Genomic DNA, 19,502 nt, shown 5'->3' with positions numbered 1-19,502 from the left:
CCCCGGCGCGGAAGAGCCTCCCCTGACCGCCCCCGTCCCCCGTCCCCGTCGGGCGCGGCCCCGCACCTTGGCTGCGGTCCATGGCGCGGTAGAGCAGGAGGGCGCCCAGCAGCCCCGCCGCCTCCAGCAGCAGCAGCCCCCTGAGGACGCGCCGCGCCATGGCCGGGGCCCGGCGCCTTCCGCCGCCCGCAGCGCTGCGCAGGCGCCGCCGCTCCCGCGCCTCACGGGCCGCCCGGCGGCCAGCTTGCGAAATGCGGGCTGGGGGAAAATCACTCGAGAAAGGGTGGGATTTGTTGTGTAATTGACGAGAGAAGAGATTAATCCGTGAGACAGCGGGTGACAGGCCAGTGCTATGTGTCGGCCAGGTGCTAGAAATACAAGTGACTTGCTAGAATTGCCTTGTTAAGGTCTTGGGCCCGGTGTGCTTCGGTAATCGTAGTCTCCGGGAGATTAGACATCCAGCAGAGCCCTCGAGAGAAGGAAGAAACTGATAAAGGAAACTCAGCTCTGCCTGTGTAAAAGGTGGTTTTTGGCAGGGGCGGATTGTGACCGCAGGCTCATGGCTACGGACCAAGAAAAGCGCCCACCCATAGAAGAGAAGGACTGAGCGCGTTGACTGATTAGTGTAAGAAGCGAGGCAATCATTAACTAATAGAAGGCAGAAAACTAATTAGTAAGGGAACTATGTCACTTGAAGCGAATGGACACTAATTCCTTAGTTTGCTGAATTGTATGAATAGTAAAAAAGTTTTTGATAGTTGGCACACTTGATTTGTGGAATACCTTGGAGCACTCAGGTTTTTGCAGCTCTGAAAGAAATAATCAGCGTGTCTGCCAAGTGTCAGGAAAATTAATCCATGATGGCAGAGGAGGCAGAGGACTCCTATAACTTTATTCAAATAAAGGCCATGGGCATTTCCCTGAGGTCTCTCAAATTGTTGGGGATGCAGCCCCTTTCTTATCCTAAGTTCCTGACCACATCTCTCTCTTCCCTTTCCCCACTGGCTGAGGTACTTGGAAGGTACAGACTTCCTGAATCACCTGCTCTATGCTCCCCTCTAATATGCACCTGCCACCCTTTCGTTATATAAAAGAAACAAATACCTATTCATAATTCTATGAAGTCTTTTGTTCTTCTCTAGGATCAGGAATTTAACACGGCCTTGGCTGGGCAACACTCTGTGTTGATAGAAATATTTGCTAGAACTAAGAGTTTCTTCTGTTGCTTCCCTATCTGTAAATTCCTAACCCTGTCTACAAGCACATTCACATGGTCTGTAAAGCCACATTCATCTTACTCCTTTCATTTTCATTGTCTTCTATTATTCATATTGCTCTTAACTCATATTATGGGACTGACTTTATTGCCAAAATAAAAGCTCTTCAGATTTTCCTTAATAGGGACTTTATTTTCTTTGCAAGATGCTTTCCCTCCCTCCTGCTAGAGTTTTGTAAGATTAGATATAATATTTTTGCTGCTCATTCTTACAGGATGATTAATTTTCCAATTCTTTTTTTCCCTGATGGCTGGGTTTGCAAGTATTGCTTGTACTCAGTGGGATTTCTTAGTAGAGTAATTCCTGCTCTGATGATTTTAAATGGACAGGATCAACCCAAGCAGCAGAAGCTTAGGGTTGTTGGAGAAAACCAAGATACAGGAAATGAATTAATTGTATTTTCATTGTAGCTGTTGTGGCTCTAACCAGAGAGGGTTCTAGGTCAAGGTCTCATTTAGCATTGAGAATTTGCATTGATTGGCAAGTTCTCATCTGGAAAGAAACTGTAGCGTTTAGGGTGAATTTATAGCAGCTGTAAGACAGAACACTGAACTGTAAGAGGCCAAATAAAAAGGAAGCAGCAGGCACAAATAGTGAAATATGCATCTTTGTTTTTAGGAGCCCATAATCCCTTTGGGTTTGGGTCCAGACTCATTCTGGATCCTACACAGAGGTTATTTGTCATATCTTGGCATTGACTCTTATTTCTCACAGAGTTTTGGAAGAGTTCAGGTGTGGATACATGATACAGGTTGTTTCTGAGGTTTAGTAACTCAGTAAACCTCTCCGGCTCAGGGCAAAGGATGAGTAGATTAAAAAAAAAAAAGAAATCTCACACTGCTCAGGTCAGATAGTTTGTTGTAGCTCTGCAGGGGAATATTTTACTAGAGACAGTTGTTCAGTAGGAAAGGAGGTGCAGCTTCCCATGGCTTGCTGAGAAATGCAGCTCCTTGTTACCTTGTGGAAAAGCCTGTATGAAAGGTTTTGCTGAAGAAATGGGAAAGCAGGAGGGAGAGAAAATGATGCATTTGTGCAGTGCAGCATGGTTTCAATCTGCAAGTAAATGTTTTGGAATTTTTTTCCCATTTGGATATTTACTTCTACATTTTAAAACCGTGCTAAATAGATTTCTTGCCATAATTTCCTTTGCAAATTATGGTGAAAAAAGGCAAGATTAGAGGAAAAAGAATGAAACTAAAAGATTACCTGCCCCAGTCTGAAACTAGAAATTGACACTTGGACCCGCCAAGCCATAGTGTCACCAGACAGAAGTAAAATTGTCTCTGCAGGTCTCTTTCCCTCTTGAGCCAAAGGGCCCTGATGTTCTGGCTTCCTCTTCCAGCTTCTTGGGTATTTTCCATGCTGGGCTCAAACTCTTTAGCATTTGCCTTGTTTGGATGGTCACAAACATGTGTGATGAAGGAACTTGCATTGAGAACATTCAAAAGCTTTGTTTCTTAAAGCTGTAATATTATCATAATTCCTTTTACTTGTTAAATATTCTGAAGGTTAAATTACAGCAAAGTGTAACTGCAAAAGGTTTTCTCCAACTCAGTTGTGTGTAGTAGATAGGGAAACTCATGCAAAGGACTATTGGTGAAGTAGGGATTAAAGACAGTGGCTCTTCAGGAATCAGTAGTTCCCAGGGATAGCTCATATGGTTGAGAAGCCAGTAGGGAGTTTAGAGGTTGGGAATTTTAGGTTTATCAATTGTAGCTTTTTGTTACAATGGAATTTGCTTTCATGCACATCTTGGCAGATGTGAGCATGGATTTGTAAGTACATGGGAGAGTGATATAAATGATATCCATTGTACAATGTCTTATATAAAAGCATGATATTAGGTGGTATATAAATGATAAGTGTATTATAAGACATTGTATAATGTGTACATGGTATACATAAATCACTGTATAAATGACATGTATCAGCTGCTTCTACCCAAGCATCTGAGGCCCTTTAAGCAAGATAGGGTGGAATTTATTCCTTTCTGGGAATAACTTTGCACAGAAAGCATGAGCTGTTTGCACTGTGTTTTCCATGTTAGTGCATCTGGCAGCTGGATTCACATGGGACTCACTGCAGGAGGCAGGGGCAGCTCTGCAGCTCCATCGCGGGGGCCCCATGGGAAGCTTTCCAAGCACTTCCCCACAAGGACACGGGGAGTGTGCTGGGGTCAAGGTGAACACACTGTTCCCTTGCTCTGCCCTGCAGCAATTGCCAGAGCAGCAGTGGGGCAAATGGTAGCCTTGGGGAAGCTGGCTCCGTGGCACAGCTCCAGGAGCTGGCCACAGGCTCATGCTGGAATGGGAGGCAGTTTGGGGGAGGCTGTACTGCAAGATGCCTTCCAAAGGTTAAGGGGTGGGGAGGGATGCAGTTGTCTGGGGGAACAGCTCTTCTAGCACTTGTTCTGGCATGTGCTTTATGGACACAGCTACAAGCACAGCTGAGGACATGCAGTGACAGTGACATTCAATGAGTGACTCCACTTTGCCCTTGGCCCAGGCAGCAGAGAGAGGCAGACACTTCCCTCAGCTAAATGAGTGGAGTTTCTTGCTAATTCCTTCCTTCTCCTACCCAGAATCTTTCCTTGGGTCTGTCTGTAAAAGACAGGAAAGCTCCTGTCATTTTCTATCACTGACTATGTTATGAATATATTTAAAAAATATTAAGTGCATTGTTGAGTCAGTTCTGCCTCCAGTTATTAGTGAGTCAGGAAGGTCACAGTTAGAAAACTGTTGAGGATCTCATTAATGGAAAAATTACTTAGTTTATGATAATTTGAGTGCTTTGGTGTTGTCATTTGAGGTTTATTATACTGAATTAAGCTTTGTAATGGGAAGGCTCTGACATCTTATTTTAACCTCTGACATGTTTTATTTTGTTCTCTGGGTTTTTTTGGTGCGGGTATTAAGTGGCTTATCTAGATTTTAAATGATTTTATATTTACAACTGTCTGGAGTAAGCACATAACTAATTTTATTAAATGTGGAGATCCAGGTAAATATCAGGTTAGTAAAACAAAATTGTCAAGCCATTTAATACTGTTTTTTCCTCTCTCCTGCGCAAAGTTATTAATATAAAGTCATGCAGCAAGTCAGGCTATTTCTCCTGAGATGGGAAAGAAGACGATTTTGGATGACTAATGCCTTCTGATTAGGGGCTCTTTCACACAGGCAACTCTTACAAATCATTGTTGCACCTGTGTAAAAAACATCTTCTCTCTTCTGATTTGTTTAATTCTGAAGAGGATAAAATAGATTCAATTTCTAAGGATTTTGATAGTACATCTGAATTATAATTGCCTCCCCAAGTCTATTTTCAAAAAGAAAAAGTATGGTGAGTTTTTTATTTTTCCAAGAACAAGCCTCATCTCTGACAGTACCAGCGTGCAATACTAATTGTGGGGCCATATCCTTTATTTGCACCCAGGCAGGTGGCACTGTGGGAAAACAACTTGGAGACAGTGGGAGTCTCATGGTACTTGGGCTCTCTTAGCTCTCCTTACAATTTACAGTAGCCTCAGGGGTGTTGGAGTTCACAGCAAGGACATGTGAAGAGCTGTTGCAGTGCTCTGAAATTGCTGGAGAATTGTGATTTCCCTTTTTATACAACTCCTTCCTGTGCATGGTCATGATGGGAGTGAATGTGGCAGCAGTGTCTCTGGAACATTGGCTGTCTCCTTGCAAAGAATCATCAGGTTAAAACTTCAGTGTTTCTAGTACTTGGTCACTGAACCAAGTGGAAGATACTTAGCACTTCCAAGATGCACTACAGAAGAAACAAATTGGTTAAGGGATAGAGATTGTTTCCATGTGTTATAGACATGTTATATATAACTTATCTGGCAAAAATATTTAAAGCGTATAATGTGTTTTCAGAAGTGTTTATGCTTCTCTGAGGATTACAGTCTTTTAAGGATTTCAAGAAAATTATTGAAAAATGGGAGAGATGATTGTAACAGCTGTGGTTTTCTAAAGGAGCTTTTCCTGACAGGAGGTTGGCAAATGGTTCTTTACTATTCCCCAGGTAGTTTTGGGATAGTATTCAATGACAACATTACAGTCTTTCCAGTTACTTTTTTTACAGTTGCTTCATGACATAAACAAACCTTAGAAGTTGCTTCATGACATAAACAAACCTTAGAAGTGGTGATAAGGTCCTTATCCTGGTTACATTATAATTTGGCTCTGCATGTCTTCATTAATGAAATATTTTATAGCTCCCACTATGTTACTGGTTGCAAAATGTTTGGTTATACTCTCACTTTGGTTGTCAGGGTAAATGAGTGATCTAAAATTGTTGACCTCTTTCTTCCACTCCAGATAGTAGTGTTGTTTTGAAACCCTAAAGATACAGCTGTTTAATTTTTCCATTTTCATAACAGTGTCCCAAGCGTCCCCAGTTACAGCTCTAGGGATGAGTTCCTTTCAGGATTAATGACAGATCTGCATTTTTACAGATACTGATTGTTGTTGAAAAAGCAACAGAAAAAAGTATTTTGAAAACAGCTGAATGGGGCCAGTGGGAAAACAGCTGTGCCATAAATAATTTCCTGATGGCTGTACATCATGATAAAGGAGGCAGCTGGATGGCAGAAGGGGAAAATGTCCAAAAGATGCTTTGCTTCTGGGTATTTGCTCTTCCAGCAAAGGGTGAGGGAATTGCATGGCAGCTGGACAATGGCATTGGGTCAACATTCTGCCTCTTAGTGTTGAAGGAAGTGTTGCGAAAGTGTTAATGAAATGGCAGTTTGTTTCTTTACTGTTTCTCCACATTAGGCCAAATACCTCATTAACAACCCATATTTTAGATTTAGGCTGATGTCAGGCTTTGTCTGTTGAGAGATGATTGCATGACAGTATAGTCACAGAAGGGAAGCACATAGTGAGATTCATGTTTATGTTTGGAAACTGTTTACCTACAAAAGTTCAGAGCAAGCCCTTGTCATTCTCTTGTGCAGACAGTACCATGGAAAGGACAGGCTGTTCTTTTTGTCTGCATTGATGTAACCAAAAGACAACAGAAGGCAAATCTCCAGTTGTACAGAAAAAAAGTACCCAGTTAGAAAGAAAGGTCACACCAATGTTTTTTGGTTTTTTTTTTTTTTTTTCTCTACAGTCAGCTGGGGATCCTGTTTTGATCCTGCAGTTACCTGTAACAAACACATTGAAGATAAGAATACTGTGATCATATTATATGAAGACCTGGAAGGGGTAAAGCATATGCTGTTTACTGACAGCCAAAATACATCTGAGCCCATTCCTTGAAATCTGCTGAAATTAGGAGGAAATGGCACAGGTTTCTGAAAGAGCAAAGTCAATTTGATTTTAGTGACAAGTTGAGTCCGGCTATACAGAAGCAGAGCTTCAGAAAACAGAAATGCAACACAGAAAACAGTGAATGAAATTAGTAGATGATGGTGATGCACCTCCCAAATAGATAAATCCCTTCTTTAGGGGAAGCATATTGCACATCTCACTTTCACTGTACTGCTTTTAGAACCTGTCTGCCAGTGTAAAGGAGATAGCAGCATCCTTTGGATTCTCACCAACAGCTGAGCAGATCCAGGCCATTGCAGGAAGGCACACTTTCCAGCCAGTGAGTGTTAAAGATCAGGTACTGTTGGCTTGATTCTTTTCCATAAGGGTAAATTTGTGTTTTGCTAGAGAGGTGAATGGTAGCTCTTTGTCTTGGCAGACAGGAATTTGGATTGATAGATGGTTAGTATTTATGTATAATTTTCAAGGGTGAGTGTTGTTTAAGAAACATCAATTGTGCTTCAGGAATCTCAGTTGTTTTCACCCCAAGGGCCAGTACTGTTCAGTAAAGCCCCATGTAATATGGTTAGCAGAAGTGCCCTACAGAAATGAACTAAGCACCAACTAAAACAAAGAAGAGTTTTATCTAGGCTTTTGTGACTGCTGTGGATAGCCAGTAGACTGATTGCCTCCACAGATCTTTCGTCTTGGGTGTTCTAACTAACCCTCGGGGTTGCCTGTGGACCACAGTCAACTCACAGAATCCAGATTCTCCACAGGTTGGTCTGTGTTTTTTAGCCATGGATCAGGCTAGAACCTCAGACAACCCCCAACTGTGGCCTCTCCAAAATCTAGATTAAAAGTAGATTGCAGTTTAGATCAGTATCTAGTTACAACAAAGAAAGCTCTTGCAGTTAAAAGCCACAGTTCTGAATTTTCTGGGTTGGTGTCACAGCTGCTGGTCACCATTTCTAGTCTTCTACAGCTGTACAAGGTATATGCCAGAGCTAGGAAGGCAGACAGTAACTTCCTATGGTTGCTTTATGTTCAATTCTATTGAAGACACCAGACATAAAGCAAATATGTGTATTACTCTGTCAGATATTTTTTCTTACAGGAAAAAAATATTCTGAAAAATTATAAGAGAGAAAAATTAATCTTCTGTTTTAAATGATATTCTTTGTTGTTAGTCAAGGGTAATAATTTCCTCTTCTTTATATTCAAGGTGTTTTTGGAGACTGGCAGAATGTTTTTGCTGAAGCTCAGAACCAGAAATTGACTACCAAATTCAGTGTGCTTATAAGTAGCTAAGCTGGGAGTGAAGTTTAGATATGATGTATTGCAAGACCTGAACATCCTTTGCAGAAAAAAACCCACTATTGTTCAGGGTGTTTTTCATTCATTTCTATGAAATAAAACAGAAATCAGGACAACATCCAGTTTAAACATTTTGAATATCCATGCAATTTGCAAACCTGTTTCTGGCTTAATTTACACAAGCAGTCCTTGCTTGTGCAGTTAGTATCATTGAAGGCCACTGGGGTCTCTTAAATGACCTGTTAGAGCTTTGGCCACCTGTGTTTTTAACACTGATTTTTAGCTTTGATTTATTGTTTCTGGTAGAATCCTGTGTGCAATATATATGCAGTAATTAAACCTGCTGAAATAATTGGAAATATATTCAGTAGGTTGTGATTTTCCAAGAGGTATTTTAAAGCAATCATGAAGTGTCATTTTGATTCTTAATATCTACTTTCATGGGATTTATATATAGTTTTAATTTCTAGGTTCATAGTGTAAAATGAAGTTTGAGAAAGTCTCATAGTTGCCTTTTGGTCCTTTCTGTGTGCTCATCTGTTTAAGAAAAAAGGTAAAAGATCTCAGTGGTGAAAATTTCCTCTCCCTTTCAGCAATATTGTTTCTCTTTTCTTTGGTAGTTTGAGATCACTGGAAATGGAGGCTTTGCCTGTTTTGCTTGGGTTACTTTATGCTTTAGAGTAGCACATATGATCTCAGAGCCAAGATGTGGACTTTTCTTGGATCTTTGTCTGAGAGCTTTGAGCTGCTGCTGTCCAGAGCAGAATGACTGTGCTTTGGTGGAGCCCAAAAACCAATGTGCACAAGATGGTTTAACACTGAACAGCCTCATAAAAGGTTGTCTTTTTAGGCTGCAGTTTTCCCTTGAAAGGCTGGTTAAGCATTAGTTTTTGGCAGCTGGTTGCTTTTCTCAACACAGACATTTCTTCATCTCTGAAGAAAAGGAACTCAAGGGAAAAAGTGCTCAGAGAAAAAATGTGTGGATAATGGGCACACAGTTGCTAATTTAGCCAGTAGAGAAGGTTACAGTCTTTCTCATAGCTTTACACCTTCTCTCTAATAAATAATTGCTTGTGGTAGATGTGCCTTGGTCAGGGTGAAAACTCAAGTGTTGGATTTTTGAGGTGTTGACACAAATGAACTCTGTGAGAGCATCTGCTGCGCACTCTGTTAGCTGATAGTAAACACAACAAACTCCCAGCCATTCAGTGCTAGTGAGAATCCCTTTCTAAAAGTCTGCCAGTGACAAGGGAATGATTAAGACACCTTAACTGCAGTGCAGAGTTAGGAACATCTTGTCATTTTGCATTCAGGTCTCCACAAAATCTTTGTCTTTCCTAACATATTACCCTTTACTTTTCTTCTTCTGTTCTAACCATGTTTATTGCAGCAATGTCACCTGTGCACAGCTCACTGATGGTGCAAAACCCTCCAGCTGTTGGTTCTTTAGGCTGACTTACTAAGATGCCAGTGTCCTGAAGACTGGTATTCACGTGGTGGCAGGAGAGGATCAATGCAGATGTGAATTTTCTTTCAAATTTTAGAAGCTGTTTAGCTATCTGAGAGAATATTTTATAGGTGACATTCTAAAATTCCTTCTGTTTGATCTGCACATTCTTCCCAGGGCATATTCACACACTTGGTAACTTCCAGCTAGTGATGGGCACTAAAGAATGAATGTAAGATTTGTGAATGTGAGGGCCAGATGATTTTTATTGCAGCTTACTGTGTGTTACAGGTTTGGTTCTGTTAAAAATGACATGGTGGGGTAATAAGGAAGAAAACTAGATCTAATGTCACTGGAGAAAAGGAAATTTTGTACGTTCCTCAAGCACTTTAGCTTTCATTCAGGATGAAAAAGAACTGTGAGGTGCTTTGAGATGGTGGCATTATCCACCAGGTCCAATACAGTAGCTCACAAAGACTGCAGTCGCTGACAGCAGCTTAACCAAACAAACAGTAAAATTAAGTTCCTCATTGTGGAAACTCACCATATATGCTTTCCATCATAAATACAGGAAGCAATTTTGAGTATGTATTTTCTATTTCTATATGTTGTACTCTATATGTTTTAGCTTTTATGTTTTTTTATTTTTTTATTATGGTACTCAGCAGTAAAACTTTGAATGGTATTTTTGACACACAACATTTAAGGACTATATTGGATAATTTAGCTTCTAAATAGAGGATGTTTTGCCATTCTTTGACCACAGTTTTGATACCACCATCGTTCTGTACTTGTAATCTGCTCCACACTTGCCATTTTCCAGCAGTTGTAGGTATTTGTGATGTTTACATTTATGGTGATTGGTAAATGCTGTTCTATTAGTACTTCTGGCACTATTCAATAATGATCCTAAGGCAGTAAAGTATATCTAAATGGTATTGAAAAAGAAATTGGAAGTCTTCTCTTGGAAAAGAAAAAAATGTATCTTTTCTATGCAGAAGACCGTTCCCTTGTGTGTGTTCAGGTGTCAATAACCCAGCCAAGACAGAAAAATTTCTGGTATTGAATTATAATAAAAGTAAAATGGGATTAAAGCAGACAGAGCTGAGCTCGATTTTCTCATTCTGAAATGCGAGCATTTCATATTGCAGCATTATTCAGTACATTAATTGGAAAGATAATGAATGTTGAATTACAATAGAAGTATTGTAAAAGCACAGGGCACATATGACATCTACAGGAACACCAAATAATTTTTTCTGAGGCCAGGCTGTTACAAAAGGTGCCAAATGGATTTATAATGAAGAGGGACATGAAATACAACAATCACAATCTTTTTATGACAACAGATGCCTGGATTTGTATTCTAATGTGTTGGGTTTTTTATTTTGTTTTGTTAAACTCCAAACATTGATTTGAATTTTGGCTGAAGAACCTTTGTGGGGATTAGCACCTTCTGTTTTACTTGTAACTCCCTGCAGAGCTTGGCAGTGTACACTGAAGTGTCAAAATGAGAGTGGTTAGTGATTGTTTACAGATGTTAATATTGACAGGATTGATGTAGAGGAGAGAAACAAAGAACAGCAACATTCTGAATGAGAGCACACTGCATCAGTGCTGTGTCTGAGTGCATTGCTAGAGCACTCTGGTAAAATGTCATTTACATTCAGGTGTTTATGGTCTTGCAATTGTCCTGTGTTGCTATTGCACTTTGCAATGCATGCCAGTTGGATATATGAAGTATTAGCAAATAAGATACTCAGTTTTAATCTGAACTAAAGGTTTTCCATATGATATTTGGCTTCTGCAAAAACTTTGAGGAAGACAGAAAATTAGTCTTTTTCTTAGCTCAAAAAGTGAGGCAGTCAGGAACAGTCAGGAAATGAAAGGGGGCTGGGAAGCTGATATCTTGGGAGGCTTGTGTACTTGTGAATAATTTAAGTTTATTGACATATGCTTGTGGGCTCTCCAGTGAGTTCCCTGCTGTTTTATATTTTACAAGCCAGTGAAGCCATTTTAATTGCTAGAATAATCATTAGCATTGCCTCAGCAGATAGATAACTCATAGTTGCATTATTGTGTATTTCTGATATATCCATAGGCAATGTATTTATATTCAGAGGAAAAAATGAAATACTAATCTTAGGCATTAGACATACATCCCAATAAATGTTAAAAACTAAAAAAACCAGCAAACAACCAAAAATAGAACACTTATAATCTTCTGTCTTTCTCATTTATTTCTGACAGACAGCTATTGGAACAATTTCAGCAGATGTGGTGAGCCCTGGTGGAGGCTGGGATTCTGTGCACCTCCATCCCTGCAAAACCAGGTAGGTGCACCTGCCCGGTGTGAACCCAGGGCCCTCGCCACGCTGGGAGGAGGCTGCAGTGGGAAACCCCCTCTCCCCTTGCCTTGGGAGCAGGGGGAAAACTCCATGGCTGCCATAGCCCACTGCCTTGGGGCTGACCTGCTGCAGGAGCTTTCTCTCTTGGGCTGTCCCGTGCTGCATGGCTGGCTTTTAAAGGTGAGAGAAGTTGCTCTCCCTGTTTGAAAAACACAGCTTAGCTCTTGGAGCTGGGACAAACACAGCTGGGAGTCTGTTCCCCTCCTGGTGACCGAGGGTGCCAGCCTGCCTGGGGTCACTTGGTGGTGAAAAGCACAGTACATTCCCCATTCTGTCTGAATCTCAATCTCCTAAGGGTTTTTCTAGCAGTAAAACCTGATTGTTTCTGTGTTCTTGCTAGAGAGAGAACAAACATGGCGTGGGGGCATGTAGGGAACAGGACCACATAAAAACAAGAGGGTATAGAGGGAGATCAGCTCTGAAGGCTGCATGTATTTGATGAGTGTTTCCCATATGGCTGGAGATCATAATTTGGAGCAGAAAGCCTCAGGAAAGCCACCTGCACAATGGTGCCAGTGGGAAGTGTCTGTGCCCTCCGGATCCTCAGCAGAGAAACAAATGTGTCAGAGTCCCGGGGTTTGCTCAGGTCCTTGTTGGACACAAAGCACAGTATTCATGGTCAGGAGTAAACAGGGCTGTAAACAATCTTCTGTTCTTATCAAGTCCAAATGTCTCTGTGGCACTTAATTGCTTTTGCAGGCCATTTTATGTCTCTCCAGCCCCCATGCCCTGACTGTTGTCATTTTAACTCAGCAATCTGAAGCACAAGAGACAGACAGTGTATTTTATACATGGGTGATTTCACAGTTTCTGGACAGATTCTGATCAGGCCCTCCAGGTCTTTCTTGTGTTGTTTTTCACTGTCCATGTTTTGAATGATTTATGATTGGAGGGCCATACAAGTGCTTTGTCCACAAATGAATTGTTTGCTGGAAGCCTAAGGACACCAAAAGAGAAGAAAAATTCATGAATATAGAAAGATGACTATGTAATGAGCAGAATAAGTATCATTATTAAATGCTGTAATAGAAAGCTGTTTGCTGGCATGGCAGACCCTCCAGAATAGTGATAACAAAAGTAGCCTGAGTTTGCTTCAGAAGGAAAACTGCTCCAAGTCCAGCATTACATCATTAAGGATTAGAGGAAGAGACAATTCATAGCTCAGGTACAGCTATGCTGCAGCCTTTCAGAAGGTGTGGAGGCTTCCAGGACTGAATCCTCCTTGCTCCCTCTGTAACCCACTTGTGGCAGCATATCACTCCCCTGACAGGTCCCACTGCACCCCACAGCTGCCCTGCTGTCCCCTGAGGCAGTGCCAGGTGTAGTGTCTTGGCCACAGGAGCTGCTGAGATGATCCAGCAGATTTATGGTGAGCTTAAAGAAGCAAAAGGAGCTTGAAGAGAAACACACTGAATGTTTGCTGGGTGGTTTGCACATAGACATGAACAAACCAGCCAGGCAGGAGACAGCTCCATTCTGGGAGTCATGATTACTGCAGTTCTGAGGACCCACACCAGCAAGGGCCAGCCCCTCTGAGTGACACTGATGCTCAGCAGTGTGACCCAGAGGAAAGCATGGATGCAATAAGTGTGAGTAATCCAACTTGCCAACTCTAAGCCAGTTTGTGATATGTCAGTGTCACCTGAGGTGAGCAGGTGAGTGGATGCATGGCATCATGGAGCTGCTCCTGGGTGTACATGGGAGAGTGGCTGCAGTATTGGGGCACTGGAAGAGTTAAGCAGTGAATGAGTTATTTTGGGGATGGTCTAGACAAATGTCACTTGTTATTTGCACATTAAATATTGATACCTGCACTCACTAATCTTTTTAATGGCAAACTGAGTGCAGTTTTATTGTGTTCTGGGGTGATTATATATAAATCACCTTCTTTTAGAAATAGTTGTTTAGAATTAAATGCAATGTTCTACTGCTGGGGTTCATAGACTTTTGCCAACTTATATGAGCACAACAGTTAGCTGGCATTTAATTATATGTGTACCTAATCCAAATCAATGCAACATTTTATAAGGATAATTGGTAAGTTGTCATGTAGGTGGTTTCTCTAAATGGGTTCATAGCATTTAGAAGGACAAAAGAAATTTCACATAAATAATAGGTTATTAGAAGTAAATGGATATGCAGTTATTCATAGTATCAGAAGTGGACAATTCAGCTTACAATGGAATTCTCAGAATGCTACAGCTACAGTATTAGCATAAAATAACCTCTGAAATTTGTAGTTGGCTTTTTTTCCCATTTAGAATGCTTTGTGTAATTATTATACTAGTTCCCTTTTGAAGAAATCCATTATAATGTTCATTATGTTAATTCTGATGCTGTGAATAATTGGCCATATATTCAGTAAAACTGATTTGTGGTTTTGACCCCTTAAATATGTGTGAACCATCTTATGGGGATATGTGCTTGGTGTCTTTGGGGCCATCTTTTTCTTATTTTTGCATAAGAGTGTCATACAATTAATGCTTTATTTAGGAACTAATTTAGGGGAGGAAGTTTTGACCTATATTTATGTTTGGAGAGCACAGCTTGATGCTGGGGATTGTTACAGCAAAAAAAAAAACCTTTATTTTTTCCTTCTGTGTACCATAAGTGTTACCTGAAATTAAATAGAAGAAGAGAGCAGTGCCCCATTCTGTTCTCAGATAAATACTCTCCTTAGAATCAGCTGCTGCTGTGGCACTGGCATCAGTCTGTTGGGGATGAATTTGACCTCTTAGGTGCTCTCCCCTGTATACTGGAAAATGCTCCAAGTCTTTTTCTATTGAGGGGAATAGGAGGGAATTAATGTTGTGCTGGTTTTTCGTGCCATGGGAACACAGTTGGGTTACTGAGGGGCCAGCACTGGTTTAGTCACTAAGTGCTCGTTTTGTTCCATCTGTTTGATTACCAGGTTCAATAGAGTAGTACATGAAAAGACCTATCAAAATGCCCTTCAGCAAAACGTGGCATCATCCTGCCCTGCAAATGTCAGATTACTATTTGTATTGTGACAACCCATTCTCTGTGCAGATGAAAAAGCTCCTTATATTTGTGCAGCATTGCAGGAGAGAATTATGGTGAAAATCCTGAGGGACAGCAAAGTCTCTGGTTGGATGTAATTTCATCACTTCTACTCTCAAGGCAACAGTCCTGAGAATGAAGCCATCAACATCTAGGTACTGGCAGTGGTTACAGGGTATGAGGAACATACTTTTCATTTTGTTCTTTACACTGCTTTCCTTAAAATACAATCCCAGGTTCCTTCAGGTAGATCCCCAGGGGATTTCAGGGCGAGGTCAGACATTGATGTGTCCCCTTTTTTGCTCTTCCCCACCCCACAAATCAAAAAAGCAGCAGGGAATGGTCCTCTGTCTTTGTTTAACCAAAGTGATGATGGCAGTGTCCCTTCTTGTGTTTATGGAATGACCTCATAGTGGGATCTTATTCCTAACTTCAATTCCTTCTGCAGATGGAGGAATCAAAACTGGGTCTCCCAAGACAGAACAAAAGTGCCAAATTGTGGACTCCTGTGAGATAAAAGGCTCCTCTCCTGTTGAAACTATTGCACAATCAAAATTAGTCAGGCAAGAGGAGTGACTGTGACTGACTGGGCCAGCATACATGCTGTTGGGAGATGGGAGCTGAGGGACTACACTTGGGCAGGAGGGAAGGAACTTACTGGTCCTTTGCACTCTGCAGCAGTACATTCATTAATCACTGAACTCTGCATTGTGCTCTGTTTCTCAATGTCTGCTGCTGCTGTTCCTGGTGTGGACAGCAATCCTATGGGTGCATATCAGGCAGGCACATGAGGTCAGAGGTCCTCAGGGAGACTGGGAAATGCCCATCTGCTGATTCTGGCATGGGAGAATGAAAATATATGGACATATAGGCATGGAAGAAATATCATTCTTATGTCAAGTGGAAATTTCTGCCTGCAGAGGACCATTCATCTGGACAGACTGCTTTGATGTCTGTCTTACACTTGCTGGATATGAGAGCAATGCCCCGTCTCCATCATTGCCATGTATCCCAGTATAAGAAACAGAACTGCTGGAAAATAAATGTAAAGAAAGGAGGCTGGAGAAATTTGAAAAAAAGCAACTTCTGACAGATGAATGGCGGTAAAAGGTTTCTGAGGATTGCTGAAAAATTCTGTACAGCCCAGTTGTACAGTTCTGGTGAGACCTCTTTGTCCAACTGTTCTGTAGTTTTTTACCTCTGTTGTATCCTAATCTGCCTGACAATATCCATTCTGGCATGTGCAAGAAAGCACAGCATGGCTTTTATGACTGCCTTGTGCCAGCTTCTCTGTGTCTGTGTGAGCACACCTAAAGTAGCACAGAAAATATAGGAAAATCATAGAACCATAGAATTGTAGAATGTTTGGGTTGGAAGATAATCTAGTTCCAGCCCCTCCACAGGCAGAGACACTTCCATCTAGACCAGGTTGTTCATAGCCCCATCCAATCTGCCCCTGAACGGTGCCAGGAATGGTGTATCCACAACTTCACTGGGCAACCTATTCCAGTGTCTTACTACCCTCACAGTAAATATTTTTTCCCTAATATCTAATCTAAACCTACTCTCATTCAATTTGAACCCATTCCCCATTATCCTGTCAGTTCATGCTCTTGTAAATAGTCGTGCCCCATCTTTCCTGTAACTTCCCTTCAGGCATTGCAAAGCTGCAATTAGGTTACTCTGAAGCCATCTCTGCTCTAGGCTGAACAATCCCAATTCTCTCAGCCTCTCCTCACAGGGAAAGTGCTCTATCCTCTGATCTGAACTCGGTGGCTTTCCTCTGGACTCATCTAGCAATGTCCTTCCTCTGTTGTGGACAAGAAGTGGTTTGTTTGCTTTTGATGGCACTTTGCCACTGCTGCCCCAGGGAAAATTTGTGGGTTAGTCTCTAGTTTGCAGCATCATTTCTAGCCTGTGCTGTATCTGCAACTCTTCTGAACAGAAGAGATAAAAGAACTCCCAAAATATGCCAGCATTACATAGAGATCTGGGAGTACCTGTCATTTCTCAACTTCTGAAGTATCATTTTCTTCCAGGGAATCTATTCAACAGCACAACAGCTCACCTGTGATCCTCTAGGGAAGGCTGCTGAAGAGGTGAGTGCAGTGCTACAAGCTGCAGGTGTTGAAGATTGGTTAATCACCTCAGGCCAGTTACTTCAGGAGGGATAACTGAAAGGATTAGCAAGATGGAGACAAGGAAAAGGAGACAGCAGCCAAAATAAAAAAAATAATGAGAAGTATCAGTGAGTTAAAAATATAGTAAAAGAAGTCGGGGTTAGCAGCATTTTTTCACCATTTTTTCTTCTGCTCACACTATAGAAGACTTCCTCTCACTGTAAGTTGCATGTTGTTCCAAGGCTGTGCGTGTATTTAAGGTATGTAGTTACTATTATTTTTTACACAGATGTATGTTGAAAACCAATTTTTGTAGTCTTGTAAGCTTCTCATTATCAGTTGTATTAATCTCCAAACAAAGCTGAAACTGCTGTAGTTACTCTTTATTGACCAGCTAAGTAACAGTTATCTCCAGCACAGAGTTTACTGACTTTTTTTAGTGTGTGTAACTGCTAATAAAATTTGATTACATTTTATTTGTAGGGAGATTTTTGGTTGATGATGAAAGATGTGCTAAGAGTTAGCAAATTATATTACAAAACTTTTCACTACAAATTGTGATTCTACTTGAGCAGAAGGATGCACTCTGAACCTAGTTTCCCCCACGGTGTTCATTTTGAATCAAAAGTAACTGTTTTTTGTCTTTTCCTGATAAATGCTTCTATTGATTTTCTTTTCTACTGCTTAAGCCGCTGCTTTAAGGACAACACTTGTTTAAATCAATCCCTATTCTGAAAAACATGTGAGAAGAGGCTTAGTTGCAGGTCCTCTGTAGGCTTGATGGGTGTCCTCCCTGCACCATAAGAATGTTTCTGTTATGAGGCTGTTTGGGTTAGGTCCATTAGTGTGGTGCCCCTCACCCTTCACCCACCAACCTCCTTGATCTCAAATGGTGGTAAAATATTCCTTTCAGATGAATGACTGTTCTAAGGTGGGTGAGCCCCAAAGTGCTTCAGGAGACTGTTGCACAGACTGTCCCTTAAAAGCTTGAGACTGCCTTTTCTCCTTCTCACCTTTGATCTGGGCTCCTTTGTCTTTGTGGGCTGCGGCTGTTCTGACAAGTTCTGGATGGAAATCCTCCCAGATCTCTAATTAAGAAGAGTCCAAATGCTTAGTGCCTTAAAACATGGGTGTGTCTGGGATTGGTTTACCCTGTTTTCAATGATGTGGCCAGCTGAGAAATGCAGATGCAGAGTTTTAACTCTGCTCAATATAAGAAAGTACTTTTGTAGTTAGGATACAGATTCAGGCACCAGTTGTTTGAGAGTCGCTCTGCCAGTGCTGACAATGTCTCTTACTTGGTAAGCGTGGAGACATTTAGTAAAATAACATATATTTTAATTCAAGCGCCTTTCATATGAAGCATTGCAGAATGTTAATGAGGATGAATGGAGGGTAAAAGAACCCACAAGTTCTTTTACCGCAATGGCAGAGTGCTTGGCACAGCAGCTATGGGCTTCTTCTCAGACTGTTAGGTGAAACTAAAATGTTACTAAAAAGAAGGAAAGAGTTCATTCTCTCTTCCTTCCTCAAATGGATTATTCAAAAACATCTTCCTTCAATATGCTGTACAAAATGCCTCAGCTTCTGTGAGGTTTTTCATACTTACATGCCATGGTAGAAAGCAAAAATGTAAAAAGCCCTACGTTCAGTCATTCCTGCTCATCAAATAAATTTGACTTATGCTGATCTTTTTATTGAAGACCTTGCATAGCTTTTAAAAAGTACTTTAAATGTTCTTTCTGTTTCTTGTAATCTAATAATGTATGATGCTTAATGTTTATGGTGACAGAAACTTCTATTTCCGTAGTTTATCTTCAGAAGATATTTTTTGCTGTCTTTCAGAAATACAGGAATTGCCCCTACATGGTTACACCTGGCATCAGGTTACTCTAGGTTTTGGGGAATTTACAAGACTCATGGGAGACCATTAATCCTGATAAAAGTTTCAGTCTTACCCCTAACAGTTTATTGAGCTAAATATCAGATGTCTGGTACTGAAAAAATTCTAATATAGTTATATTTCTTTCTATAGTTGATATAATTCTAATTATTCTTCCTTGAGTCAAGTATGGTGGTTCTTCCCTTAGGATTGCTTATGTAATTGCTTTGTAAGTTTTAAAAGTATTTGCTGTTCCTGTGACTTAAAGGGTCAACTTGTTCTTAGGGTTCAAATGTAGTTTTGGCGTAGCTTTCATGTGTACTGACAAATGTCAGGGATTACTAAAACCTTGTTTTGTCACACACATGGAGTGAGATACACTTTTTTTTGAACAAGATAAAGATCCTCAGAGCAGGTGATTTTCTGGAAGAATGTAAAAGGCTTGCTAACCTTTTGAAATTAAGTGTAACTGAACTCCAGTGTTTATTGATCTGCACCAAAAACCCTCCAAAATGCCACAAATTGCTTTGTGAAGTACTCCTGCCTTCTGGCATGAGGTGAAGTATTGAGCGCTAGGAAGTGTTTTGTTTATGCATTTAAAAATGAGAAACGTGTGAATATGCATTTCAATGGATTCTGTGGGTTATGACAAACTCTGAGTGCTAATGCCAGGCTGCAAACTTAATTTTGATTGCAGGGTCAGTCTTTGCCTTCCTCCTCTGTTTATTTCTAGTGTGGACTGGAATTTGAAGGCACTGAAGGGCTGCCA

The 19,502-nt window shown here is 40.9% G+C and overlaps 1 protein-coding gene across 1 annotated transcript; it reads left to right on the top strand.

Moving 5' to 3' along the window:
* Window positions 1-158: 158 nt before the first annotated feature.
* SULT6B1 (sulfotransferase family 6B member 1) lies at window positions 159-16,905 on the top strand (the record flags this gene model as incomplete). The annotated part of the gene is given in 8 exon segments (XM_079298258.1): window positions 159-283; window positions 4,552-4,616; window positions 5,607-5,617; window positions 5,621-5,641; window positions 5,645-5,700; window positions 6,403-6,493; window positions 6,780-6,896; window positions 16,771-16,905. Coding segments are annotated over 8 exon segments (621 nt in total).
* Between the last annotated feature and the right edge of the window lie 2,597 nt (window positions 16,906-19,502).

The sequence above is a fragment of the Erithacus rubecula genome, assembly GCF_903797595.1.
Source record: "Erithacus rubecula genome assembly, chromosome: 2".
Classification (NCBI taxonomy): Eukaryota; Metazoa; Chordata; class Aves; order Passeriformes; family Muscicapidae; genus Erithacus; species Erithacus rubecula.
The sequence above is the reverse complement of the archived record's forward strand: the minus strand, read 5'-3'. Positions and strand labels throughout refer to the sequence as shown.